Here is a 12,648-nt window from a genome sequence, read left to right as displayed (position 1 = left end):
TGGGAGGCGAGAGGGGGCGGAAGGAAGCGGGGGGGCGCGGGGAGCTACGGGCGAAAACCCATCCCCGCCTCAGGCATCCTCCCCCCGCTGGGCCCGCAGGGGCGAGGGCGCCCCGAGTCCGCCGCCGCCGCCGCCGTCACCCCCGGCGGGGGCCGCCGAGGGCTCCGGGGCCGCGGAGGTGGGGGGGGGGGGCGGGAGGAACGGGACGGCAGGGGAGGGGGAGGGGGGAGGGGGGGTGGACGCCGGCCGGGTCGCTCCGCCCGCCTCGCTCCTGCCCGGGGCGCGGCCGGCAGCCGGGCGGCGATCAGCTGCGGCCCATGGGGTGGCGGGGGGCGGCGGGGGCGGCGCGCCCCGCTCCGCTGCTCTGCGCCGGGCACGGCCTCGCTGCCGGCCGCCGCCAGCCGCCTGGGTGCTCGGCGCCGCGCCGGAGACAATAGAGGCCGGCAGCACGCATGCTCCCGCCCCCGGCCCCCCCGGCCCGCCGCCCTTAACCCCTGCGCTGCTGCCCGCCGCCGCGGCGCGGGCCCGCGCTCGCCGCCGCGGCCTGCGGGTCGCTGAGAAGGCGCTCCCCGGGCAGGCGGGCGCTGCCCCGCGGAGCACAAAGCCTCGACCGCTCCTCCGCACGTACCCCCCCCCGCCCCCGACCCGCAGGGGCCTGCAGCGGGGCTGTCACCGCCCGGAGGCCGCCGCAGCCAGCCCCTCCGGGGAGGCCGGGCCCACGCGGGCGCCGCTGCGCCGCCCGGGCCGTGAGGACCGGCGGGCTCCTCGGGCCGCCCGGTTCACCGCGGGAAGGGGGGAGTGTAAGGGGAGGGGTGGGGGTGGGACTACATTTCCCAGCAGCCCTCGCGCGGTGCCGGCGCTGCGCGCAGGCGCGCTGCCGCCAGCTCTTCCCCCCCCTCCCCACCCCGCGCCGGCGTCGGGGGTTGCTGGGCGGCCCAAGATGGCGGCGCGCTGGAGCAGCGAGAATGTGGTGGTGGAGTTCCGCGACGCGCAGGTCGGGGGAGCCGCTGCTGCTGCCGGGGGGTCGCCGCTGCGACCGGCCCTTGGGGGGCCGGCTCGGCCGGGCCCGGCCGTGCCCGTGAGGAGCGGGAGGGAGGCCCGGCCCGGCCGGGCTCGGCCGCCCCGCGGGGCCTGTGGCCGGGGCTGAGCCTGTCTCGGAGCCGTGCCTGTCTCGGAGCCGTTTGCGCGGAGATGACGCCTTAATTCACGAGGCGCTTTGTTTCTAATCTTAATTAGGTCTTGGATTATTTTTTAAAACTGTATTGGCAGGCCTAATAGCAGATGTTACCACTTCCCACACATCTTTCCTCACTTTTCCTCTGAAACCATTACAGCTGCTTTCTGGGCCGCGATATAAATTGTTGAGTATTGCTCGATTAGCAGGAAAGGCGGGTTAGATTCTTGTATAAAGAGCGAAAAAGTCAGCTTTTGGTTTTGAAGTTGCTGGTCAAGGTAGAACTCCCCTCAGAGTTTGTTTATGTGCTTTCTTAGAGGCCGTTTAAAGAAATGTGGGTTTTTAAGACGTTGGCAGTCGCTTAGCAAGGCTGGATAACGGTGAGTGAGCTATGAACTACTTCCACAGGAAACCCAGAAAGATTAAAATAAGAGTTCTGGAAACTCTCTCATCTTTTAGTTTGTCCTCTCGTGCTGTAGCAACGTCAGCTGAGCGTTCGTCATTGCGAACAGGGGCATCGAATCCAGCCCACCCTTTGTAAGCTAACAAAGCTTTTCACTTTTATACCTCAAAAGCTTTATATCCGTTGTTTTTTTCCTCCTGGAAGAAAGGTTAGAGCAGTCTTGTCTGCTACTGAAGATTTGCTCTCAGGAAAGGGGTAATGAGATCCGAAGGTATGTCTCTCTAGATGATAGATTCAAATTGCATCTGGCTCAGGAGATATGTGGCCTCATGATTTGATTGCTTATTCATAATGACTGGTGTGTGGGGAGCGGAGAGGGGAGAGAACAGGTGTTTCCATCCTCTTCTGCAGCAGTTGGTTTCAATCTCGCTGTTGTGCAGGCGTATACCTTAATAGAGAGGTTAACCACTGGTATTTCAGTCGCTTCAGTTTACTCTGGTGTGATCTTTCTAGAGACGTTCTGACCTGCCTGCTCTCTTGTATGAAACCAGAGAGCGTCAGTGGCTGGGGCTGCCAGACCACGGCTTCAAACTAAACTCCTTCATGTATTTGTGCCTGAGCTTTTTTTAGGAGTCTGCACGAACGTTTTCACAGATGGAAAACCCGAGCTTGAGAAATTGAAACACCTTGGCTGTAATCATCCTGTACCAGGCTTAAGCTCTGCCTATAGGCCATGCTATCTCAAAAATCCCTGCCCCAAAACCAGCTTAAATGGAAACAAGAATCCAAAAGAGTGGGCAGCTGTTGTATTTATAGCCCATACATGTCTGCAAGCACTGCGGTTGGCTTTGTTCACTGTGTCAGAGTGTGTCATGTGAAAACTATGGCACCCAACCCGTAACCCTTCAGAAAATCTCTGGGTAGTTTGGGGCCAGTGTTGCCTAAAAGCATCATCTTTCTGTACAGGCTGATAGAGGTGACGGTCTCTGGTCTCTTCCGATTGAAACGTGACCCACAGGCTCTTGTCAGGCTGACCGCGCTATCAGGAGGAGAGTAAAATTCACCCTGTCCAACAGCGAAACAGTACCTTTTGTAGCAACTCGGCGTGTAGATGGGAAGTTAGCTACGCAGAGAACTGGTCCTTCTTGCTAAGAGTTTGTAGCTCTGGAAAACCAGTACAGCCTTGGCAAATCGAGTTGGTCCATTGCCTTTCAGGTGGAGAGAATGAACCTGGATTGAAAACTAATGTAAGTTTAGACATGGAAAGGTGTTTTTCTTGGCTTGCCTAGCAGAAATCAAGTGAAATGCCCAAGTAGACGTTTGAAGTCTGAGAAGGTGCTGCCTGGGCTGTGGGATCAGAGCTGGTTTTCAAATGTGCGGGACTCCTACTGTGCTTATTCACATAACTGTTAGTCATAAACAGCAATTCTGGCTGTCCTGATTGTTGTTGGAGGATAGAAACTGCTTTCAGGTTGGTTTGTGCAGTTTCAGCTCCCCTCTTCTGGAAGGTTGTGTGAAGACTGGGCAGATCCATGTGCCGAGCACATTGGAGGATAGCTGATTGGGGTTTTTTCCCGTTGCCTAGGTGAGACTGCAGTGTTGTAGGAAACTGTTTATTGCCATAAAACGACTCTGTTTGTGACCCACCAGAGTAGCAGCCTGACACGTGAAGCTTTTTTCTTCATTCTAATGAATCATTACATTTTATGATGTTTGGTGCCTGGAAAAACAGTTTACCAACATTCACTATTAAAACCAATTTGTAAGGATTTATGAGATACTGATGCCAACACCAGAAACAATAAACTCCTGTATGAAATTATCAATCACTGTGAATTGATTTTATTTTTTTTTTCTGCCTGGAGGCAAGATGGCCCCAGCTGCATGAAGTATGTCGGCTGACTGGCTCTTCGTCACATGAGAAAGTTCTGGTTCCAGTAATCGCTTTAGTGATCCTCATTTTAATTCCTCACAAGTGACGTGTATCATCTGGGAAAGCTTCCTTCTCCCGCTTGCTTTTAGTAAACCACTTTGTTGTTTTGCAAGGTGCTGTGAAATCTAGGAAGCTGGAATTATTTCTTTACTGTTTAGAAATTTTAAAACTGGCTTCTTATTTACGGCGTTAGTTTTAGGACTAGGAAAACCTTGCCAGAAGACCTAGGAAAAAGGAATGAAAGTGGGTCGTGTCTGGAACAGCAAAAGTGATGAAACTCAGCTTGGTTAGGGTACACATGGCCACTTGAGGTTTAATGTGGACTCTTGCTGAAACTGCAGGTGTTTGTAGCTCTTTCCCATGTGGGCTCTTGGACTCTAGTGAAGAATGAGCCCAGGGTGATGTTTTTCCCTTACTCAGGGTACTTGCAGGCAGGGGATGGGGCCCTGATTGAAAAAAAAATAGGTTTTTGTGATGATTGTTCTCCTGTCAAAGGTGTTTGAAGTGGAGTGGGATTGCCATATTGTCTGCCTGGTTTTAGTGATGCTTCTGAGTAGTGGCTGTGTAACATCCTGAAGTCTCGTTACTTCCACGCTGAGAGTGCTTAGCGGAATCCTGAACAGCAGCAGAGACATCCTGAGCCTTCAGAGAGGTGGCTTTGAAGATGACAGCAGTTGGTTTGAAGAACACGGGGCATGTTCTGATTTTGTTCTGTGAACACGAAAAACTGCAGTGAAGTCATATCTGTGTTTATGGGCCGAACTGTTCAGCTTTCCAAGTAAAATTTTCCTTTATTCCCTTGGCAATTAGACGAGGTGATTGGCTAATTCCATTCTGAACCAAAAGAGGGGAAGACAATGTTTAAACAGTCTATTTTTTTTCCTTCTTACAGCATTGAAGTTACCTCTTAGCCTTCTTTACAAGCACTGCCAAAGTAAATTCTGATGCCTCTTAGCCATCTCTCATTTTTGGAGACCAGCCACACGCAAATGGTTGCACTTCTATCTCCCAGTACATATATAATTAAATTTGGCCCTGCAATGGAAGAGAGAGAGAGACTGAGAAAGCTCCTGAGCCGGAGCAGAGGCTGATTAATACGGATTATTAGAGATTGCTGATTGAAAAGCTGCAGCTGTGATTGCCGTAGTGGACAGAAGGGAGCAAGGTCTCAGTGCTTGTAGTGGTGCTTGCCACGTCTCGTCTTCAGTTTACTCTAACAAAGACGTTTTCTGTGTGCTATTCTGCACCTCAAAATCAACTGCTGCACCTCATCCCCCGTCTGTGGGGTTCCTTAAGGGGACGTGACTTCTGCCATCCCTGACAGATGTCAGCCTTGACTCTTACTGTAGCAGTTTGTACCTTGAAGATGAGCTGGCAGGTTTTGCTGAGCTCCTCCCCAGAGCTGTGTGTGTGACTGAGAAGCCGACCTGACAGGTATAATTCAGCTTTGTTCTCGTTTCTCTTTAACAGGCGACTGCGATGTCAGTGGATTGCCTGGGACAGCGCGCAGTACTCTCGGGGTGAGTGTGACAGTCCCCATTAGAAATGTGTGACAGTTGTTTCCACAAGCCACATCAGCAACCTTCAGGCTGACCTCAACTGAAGGGCTGATGTGTTGTTTCAGAAAGCTGACTTCAGTTCAGTGCTTGATGAAAAGGATTCTGGGTCCCGTTTCCAACGGGATACAGAGAGGAAAGCCAGCACCACCACCACAATAAAATACTGGCTTTCCTGATGCATACTTCTCAAATCCATTTGTGGGAGGTGGAGCATCATGAAGCACTGTTTGGATTCTGCTTGAAATACAGATTAAATCACTTCCTTAAGACAAAATTTGCCCCAGATGTTCCCGTGGTGTATTTGGGCAGAGGAACCAAGCTCTCTGACCTACTCCTCTGATGATTCACTGTGGGATGATACTCAACAAGAAGAGTAGGTGCTGTAGACTCTAAGCTGCCCCAGCTCCCAGGAGGGCTTGGCATTATGTACCCACCTCCAGGGCAAGTCTTCAAACAGCTCAGCAGTTACCTGCCCAGCTGCCGCCTTTCACTGCTAACAGCTGTCCCTGTCCCACTGCCAGGCACACAATTACCATGCCAGTTAGGATGTTCACTTGAAATTCAGGATTGTGTGGGTGCAGCTGACCTTTGGTCAGTCTTAGAGGCAACAGGTCCTTCAATACATCTTGGAGGCGTGCTCTCTTCCATGTAAACCCTTAGTCCAGCAGTCCTGTGCAGGAATAACCAGCTCAGCAGCTGGTTTGGGTCTAGCTTGATGCCTCTTCCTCCTTACCCTTGCCTGGTTTCACAGCTTGCTTATTTGGGCCAACAGTGAGCTGGGGATGGCCTGCCTGCACTTCAGCGTCAGGTCCGCAGCTCTCTGCTGCTGCTCAGGCTTCTCCTGCATGCTCTGCAGCCCTTCAGAATTTGCCTCTGTTATTTTAAAGCTGCATGAGAGCCTCAGAGGGCTCAACGTCTTTGCTCTTCAGAGTAGAGAGCCCTGAGGACTTTGGAAGGGCAGCAAAGATGTTCTTTTGTGTTCCTTCTCTTGGGAAAATTCACAGTGCTCAGAGCAGCTGGATGCTTGCTACGCAGCTGACATATGTGATGCTGGTGGGGTTAATTATGTATGGTTCAATATGTTTTGGTGCTGGTGAGTTCAGCTGGCTCACAATTATTTCTGGGCGGTTTATCTTGCTTGTAAGATGACTCATGCTGTGAAGGGAATGATACCTTGCCTAGCCATGTGGCGAGTTGGCCACATCCAGCAGGATGTATGAGCTCAGGTTTAGCATCATGCAAATATATCTCTGCAGCATATAGTGTTAGCTCAGGTGAGTAATATAACCAGATGAGTGGAATGCTGTGTCCACCCACGTTAATAACCTGCTGCAGCTGAGCTACAGGTGTACTTGTGCAGGTGTTCTTGTACTCTCTGTGGAACCAAGCCCCCCAGACAGTGTGCTGTGGAAACACACAGCCACGTAGAACCATCTCATGTTTGTCAAGGCTCATTAACTCTTGCTCAGAGCAGCCTCTCCAGACTGGTGCTGGCTCCTGCGAAGCTGTTGCGTGGCACTCCCAGCCCTGTGCCACCTCAGCTCTGCTGCTGCTGCATTAAGCCAGCAAAGAGTACTTGGGTGTGTGTGCACCATTTCCCAGTGCTTCCTTTTGTATCCGAGTTATCTGGGGTTTTCTGTGGTCTGAGCTACCTGTTACATTTGCAAATCCTGTCTAATTTCAGTGTGTCTTTTCACATTTTTTTTAAATGTAGCCTTTTTTGAAGGATGTGGTCAAACGCAGCGTTCTCAGGAATAGTATTTTCGTTTGTCTTGTCAAGTGCTTCTCTGCTTTGGTCCTCGAGGCTGTGAGCTCCATGTGAGCTTGGGGTTTTGAGATCAGTCCAGTGTGATACCAGCCTCTTTATACCTGCATGTCTTGCAGCCGCCGTTTCCTCTACATAGTCAACCTGGATGCGCCAAACGAGGGTCATCGAAAGATCTCCCGGCAGAGCAAGTGGGACATCGGGGCGGTGCAGTGGAACCCGCACGACAGCTGCGCGTACTACTTCGCAGCTTCAGTAAGTTCACTCCTCTAGAAGCTGTAGCTCATCATCTTCCCAGGTCTTTTACGGGTGGACTTCTGCAGACTTGGAAGGCTGTACGGAGCTGGCACAGGCGTGCCCCTGCAAGTCACGTTGCAAGATCAAGGCCTGACTCTGATTTACTGCCAGGGAGGTATTTGGCCTGATGCTTCTCAGGTATTGGTCGCTCAGTGTTGAATCTAGTTTTGCTTGCTTGTCTTTTCTAAAACACTTTGCCAAATAAATCGACCATCCAAATGGTCCTTTTCTGGAAGAAAGGGGGGATGTGCTCTCTTCCTAGCTTCTGTTCTGGTATGAGGTTTGCTCACTTACTGAATTTCTTGCTCTGTGCTGTTTTGTTTTCACCCTCCTGCCTTCCCGGTGGGATGTGGTGCACCAGGCAGTCTGTAAATAGCACAGGTCAATACTCGCTCACCACTGTAACAATCTAGGTTTGCAGGTGGACAGAGACCGAGTCAGCGAGGAGTCCTTATTCCGTGTGCGGAGGAGGAGTAAACAGGCTGGCCTGAAGGAGCAGCAGTGGCCATCTGAGACTCGAGTGCGGTTTTTAGCTCTGATCTTTACTCAATCTGTTGTGCTCTGGAGCTTGTTCATCCAGAGCCCTGAGCTTCTGCTAGCAGCAGTCTTGGCCATCAACCACAGCGCTGCAGCAACCGGCACTGGCTGGGCGCGGATGGTTCCCATGGAGTGGTGCCTTTGCTGCCTTGTTCCATCTGCTTTTATAGCCTGGGAGTCCTGTAATAGCGAAATTTCATCCTTTTTTTTTTTTTGAGAAAACGCTTAGCTGAAGGTGGTTTCCTGGGATTTTTGTTCGTTCTGCTTCCTGGACTGGCTACCATTGAAATTAAAGGCAGTTTTACAAGCGGACCAGCTTTGTCAGTTAGGAGTCTTTGCTTGTTTGCTCTCTGACATTCCCAAGCTTCTCTCCTCCCAGCTCTGGTACATGACTGACACCTTACAGGTGCCTTCAGCAGCTGCTTGCTTCGGAGCGGAGAGTTGGTAAAACTTGCAAAAAGGTGTCCTTCAGTGCCACTTCTCGATACAGTCTGTGAAAATCAAAAACAAATAAGGAAACGTGCTGTGCAGGCCACAAGTAGAACAGGAAAGCTTCTTTTCAAACACACTCTGAAGGCAATATCCAGTGATTGGTTAACGCTGATCTGAGCAGAACCCTGCTGCAAAGGGGGGCTGTGCCCATCCTGCCCATCCGAGCGCTCCTGCCTCTTGCTGCCCTGAGCGGACACAGGAACCATCTTGTTGCAGACGGAACCTAGATGTAGCTGGCATTAAACCTTGCTGCTCCCATTTATAAATGAAGATGCTCTGGTGATTTAGATGGAGTTGCTGACACACATCAGGTGATGAATCCCCAAGATGAGATCGGACAGCTTTTCCATTTTGGGTCAGAAACGGCTCCTTTCCAGCCATCTCGCAGTTGGCTGGTGTTCTGGTGCTGGTGCAGTACAGCCCTGTCCTAGGACTAGAATTTAGCCTGTCTTGTTTAGAAGTGGAAAACAGATTTGCAGCATGTGCTTGGGTCTGTGTCAGGTCTGGAGGCAGTGTGGATGTGTTTGAGGGCGATACCTGAGGGGGCAAAGATGCATTGGGAAGGCTAAATCAGCTTGGATTCAGCACTGTGAAGATGGGATTTGCTGCTTCTGGACTCAGAGTGTCATTCAGTCCCCTACGAGTCCACACTGAGGTCGTCAGATGTTCAGGTATACCTCATGAGTGTTGTAGACAGCCCTGTCCCATCCCTCTATGTCCCGGTGATGGAAAGGGTGTAAAAGGCTACCATCCTGTTTGCCAACAGCTTCACCTGCTTTGCAATGCCATTAATTGGAAGTGGTGCAGGCAGAGGGGAAGTCTGTCCTTGTGTTTGGATAAGTGTTTCTTATCTTTTTAGCTTCTTTCTAAAAGAGCTGAAACATGTCCTCTTGCTGTGCTTGGCTGTGTCTGCCCTCTGACTCAAGCACATTTCTGAGGACTCCTAAGCTTTTTTTTTTTTCAGAAATGCCATTGTTTTTCATCCTAGCTCCTTGTTACTTCTTTTGTGTGGTCACAAATGCTTGACCAAGAGGGTGATGAAATTGTTAAAAGTGTGTACTGATACTTATCACAAGCAGCATGTTTTTTTAGAAAGGGCTTCTGACAGGAGGAGCTGTCATTCCCCTCTACCTGATGCTACAGGCAATACTTTCATAGATTCATAGATTTCTAGGTTGGAAAAGACCTTAGAGATCATCCAGTCCAACCGTCCCTAATCCCCATTAAACCATATCGCTAAGTAGATCATCCACCCTATTCTTAAACACATCCAGGGATGGGGATTCAACCACCTCCCTGGGCAGCCTATTCCAGTGGCTGACAACCCTTTCAGAGAAGAAATACTTCCTAACATGGGAGTTATAATATTATATATTATTATTATTATAACACTTATATTATTATAAGTATTATAATTATAATATAATTATATATTATTATAATATTATATTATTATTATTATAATACTTCCTTTCCATGGGAGACACCCCGCTACGACTCTGAGAAACTTCTGGTGGTCCTTATCTTGTAGCATCAACTCTGGAGTCTTGAACAAATCCTGTTGGGTAATTTCACTTTACGCCCTTAAATCCTTCTGTCAATGAGAAACATGCAAGGAGTTTTCCTTGCCCCGAGCTCTTGTGCAGCCCTGCTGTGAGCTATTAGAGAAATGCCATATATTATTGCTGAGCTGGGAGGAGACCTTCCATTTCAGGGAAGGCTGCAGTGTTTTAATCCATCTGCAAGTTCAAATTCATATGAAGCAGCTTTGGGGCAAAACAAAACCAAAAACACCACCACAAAAACTTGTCGCAAAAAATGTAAAATAAGTCTTTTTCTCTATTATCTTTTCCTTTATCTACCTGTAAGTTTGAAAACAAGAGGCTAATGAAGATCAAATTTTGAAGTCACGTTATTTCTGTTTTTGCAAAACCAGTATAAATTTCCAGTCGTGGCCCAAGACCTGCTGTGCTTGGTGCTGTATATGCACCCAAAAAGGCAATTCCTGCCAGAGAAAGATGAGAGTCATTCTGGGCTGAAGTGAACCTTGACTGAGGCAGAACATCAACTTAAAGCACAATAACTCGTTTCAAGTAACTTTGTGTGTGGCTGCATTTGGGGGAGGATTTGTTCCTGGAATGAGTGAAGAAACCCTAAATAATGTTGTCATTGATTCATCTTGTTTGCTCCTGTGGTTTACAGTTAGTGATAAGCACTTAGGGCTTTTTTCCTGGGCTGGCAAGGATGGGAGTACCCTTGAGGAGGTGACCTTGAAGCCATTAGGCTGTATTGTTCATGTTTGGCCATGGCCCCGATTATCCCAGAAGGGAATCAAGGGAGAGTTGAGGAGAACCACTGGTGATCCGTCATCCCCCTCACTGAACGCTCCAGTTGTGAATCTGAACAGACTGGCAGGATATTCCTGCAGAGAGAATTTGGCTGCCTGTTGGCTGCAGTTACAGCATATTGTTGGGAAATAAAAGCTCAGAGAACATCACTTCGTGGAAACATTTTGCAATGTGACTTTTTTTCTCCCATTCTTGTTTATCTCCAATTTTGAATGGGTGTAATTAAAATGTAAGTTTTTGAGAGTCCTTGCAGCCTGTAGGTTCATCTTTACTCTCCTGCTTTGGGCAAGGACTTTGCTAATCACAGTGTGACTCATTGGTAACTCAGGTTGTTGGAAGAGAACTTGGTCCTGACACATGGATTCCTGTCATACTTTGTTTGCCTGACTCTGTCTTCTTTCTTCCATCTGATTTCAGAGCAATCAGCGAGTTGACCTCTACAAGTGGAAGGAAGGTAATGGTGAAGTTTGCACATCGCTGCAAGGACACACACGTGTGATCAGGTGAGGAGGAAGTGGTGCTGCGGACTGCTGGGTGGAAAATGATGGGTTGTTTCATAGAGGGTGAATGTTTCGGTCCTGGCCCCACTCAAGCTCTGCTCTGAGCCTGTTTTTACTTACTTTTCTGGACCGTCCTGCCTGACCCTCTGTCCTGCCTTCCCACTTGGAGAAGACATCAGATGGGAAGCAGCTCACCCTCTCCTGGCTCCCGCCAGTATATCAACTTAGCCTTTGATGGCTCCAGTGTCACTGCCTTAGGCTGCTGTCCTTGTAACGAACAACAGCCATCACCTGGGAAACAGATAGCGGCGTGTTTGTTAAATTGACTTCCAGCCGTGTTTCGTTGTGATAGCAGCTTAATTAAAGCAGGTAATCCCAAAGGTCAAGTTCACAGTGTGATACAGTGGTGCAGGGGAGATTCCTGCCTCTCATTCCAGGGGTGTATTTCAGTGCTGGGCTGGAAATGCAGGTGAAGGACTGTTTTCACTCCAGCTCTTAACTGTGGAAAGTCATCACAGCCCTTGAAATGGCTGCCTGGAGGCTGTTTGTGTCCCAGGTACACCTGATGAGCCCGACAGGAAGGCATCCCAGAGTGAGGGGTTGATGCCAAGAACACAAGATAACTGGGAACTCGCTGAGACAGTGTCCCTTTTACTGTGGAAGAAAGAGCACACACATGATAGCTGTAAAGTTCAGGGCTAGGAGGATGCTCTCTGGAATTTACTTAGAAGCATTTCATTGCTTCTTGGAATTTACTCAGAGAAATGATTAAGACCTTGCTTTTTACTTAAAAAGTTTCAGTAGATGTGCTGGAGTGGCCACGAATTTGTCAGAAATGTGCTGGTGGCTTGTGAGAAGTTGATGCAAACTGTGTGCTTTTCTCTGCTGACCTACTGTGGTTTCGCATTTGCAGCGACTTGGACTGGGCGGTGTTTGAGCCAGACCTGCTGGTCACCAGTTCTGTTGACACATACATCTACATCTGGGACATCAAGTAAGAATCAGTATGTTTCTGCACTGCAAGGGAAATCTTTGGACTCCTTTCCATAATTAGCAGCTTGCAGAGCAAAGCATGCACTGATGGGTGCTGCTCTTCAGCTGTGCTTGCAGAGGCTTCATCTGCTTCCCATAATCTCAAAGGTGGCTTCTGTTCCCCTCTTTTCAAGCCAGTTCAGAGTCAGTGAGGGGTGGTAGAGTGATACGGTTAAGCCACAGTCATGCTCCTGGTTGGAAAAAATACTGACTGGCTCCACTTGTTACTCATTTCACATCTTTCCTCAGGAGGTTTTGCTGGAACCCAAGGGTGATCCTCAACGTGTTGGGTTTTTTAGCTGAGTGAACGAGCACCATTTCATGATCTTGCAGCCATTTTCCACTAAATTCAGTGATTGTTGCTGGCTTTCCCTCAGTGGGAAGACTTGGCAGTGGTATTGAGGAACCTTTTCCTGTTTTGTGTCTGCCGGTGATTCCTGGTGCTTTCTATCGTGAGTAATTTCAGGGTAACGGGTATTTCCAAAGCCACCAATGTTAAAGCCCCGTATTTTACACCTGAGAAGCAAGGAGCTGGCACGGGGACTGCTGGGTTCTCTTGCTGGCTGTACAGCAACTCTTTATGACCCCCGGCAAGTCACTTTGTTCCT

The 12,648-nt window shown here is 49.5% G+C and overlaps 1 protein-coding gene across 3 annotated transcripts in view; it reads left to right on the top strand.

Moving 5' to 3' along the window:
* Positions 1-940: 940 nt before the first annotated feature.
* The window catches only part of WDR59 (WD repeat domain 59), a 49,791-nt gene continuing 38,083 nt past the window's right edge, over positions 941-12,648 (top strand). For all 3 annotated transcript variants that reach the window (XM_086620903.1, XM_086620901.1, XM_086620904.1), the window contains exons 1-5: positions 941-994; positions 4,981-5,030; positions 6,954-7,089; positions 10,926-11,011; positions 11,922-12,002. In XM_086620903.1, the coding sequence (XP_086477029.1) occupies positions 941-994; positions 4,981-5,030; positions 6,954-7,089; positions 10,926-11,011; positions 11,922-12,002 (407 nt within the window). The remainder of the gene's footprint in view (positions 995-4,980; positions 5,031-6,953; positions 7,090-10,925; positions 11,012-11,921; positions 12,003-12,648) is intronic.

Source organism: Tauraco erythrolophus, chromosome 15 (assembly GCF_009769465.1).
Source record: "Tauraco erythrolophus isolate bTauEry1 chromosome 15, bTauEry1.pri, whole genome shotgun sequence".
NCBI lineage: Eukaryota > Metazoa > Chordata > Aves > Musophagiformes > Musophagidae > Tauraco > Tauraco erythrolophus.
This window is presented reverse-complemented; position numbering and strand designations above follow the sequence as displayed.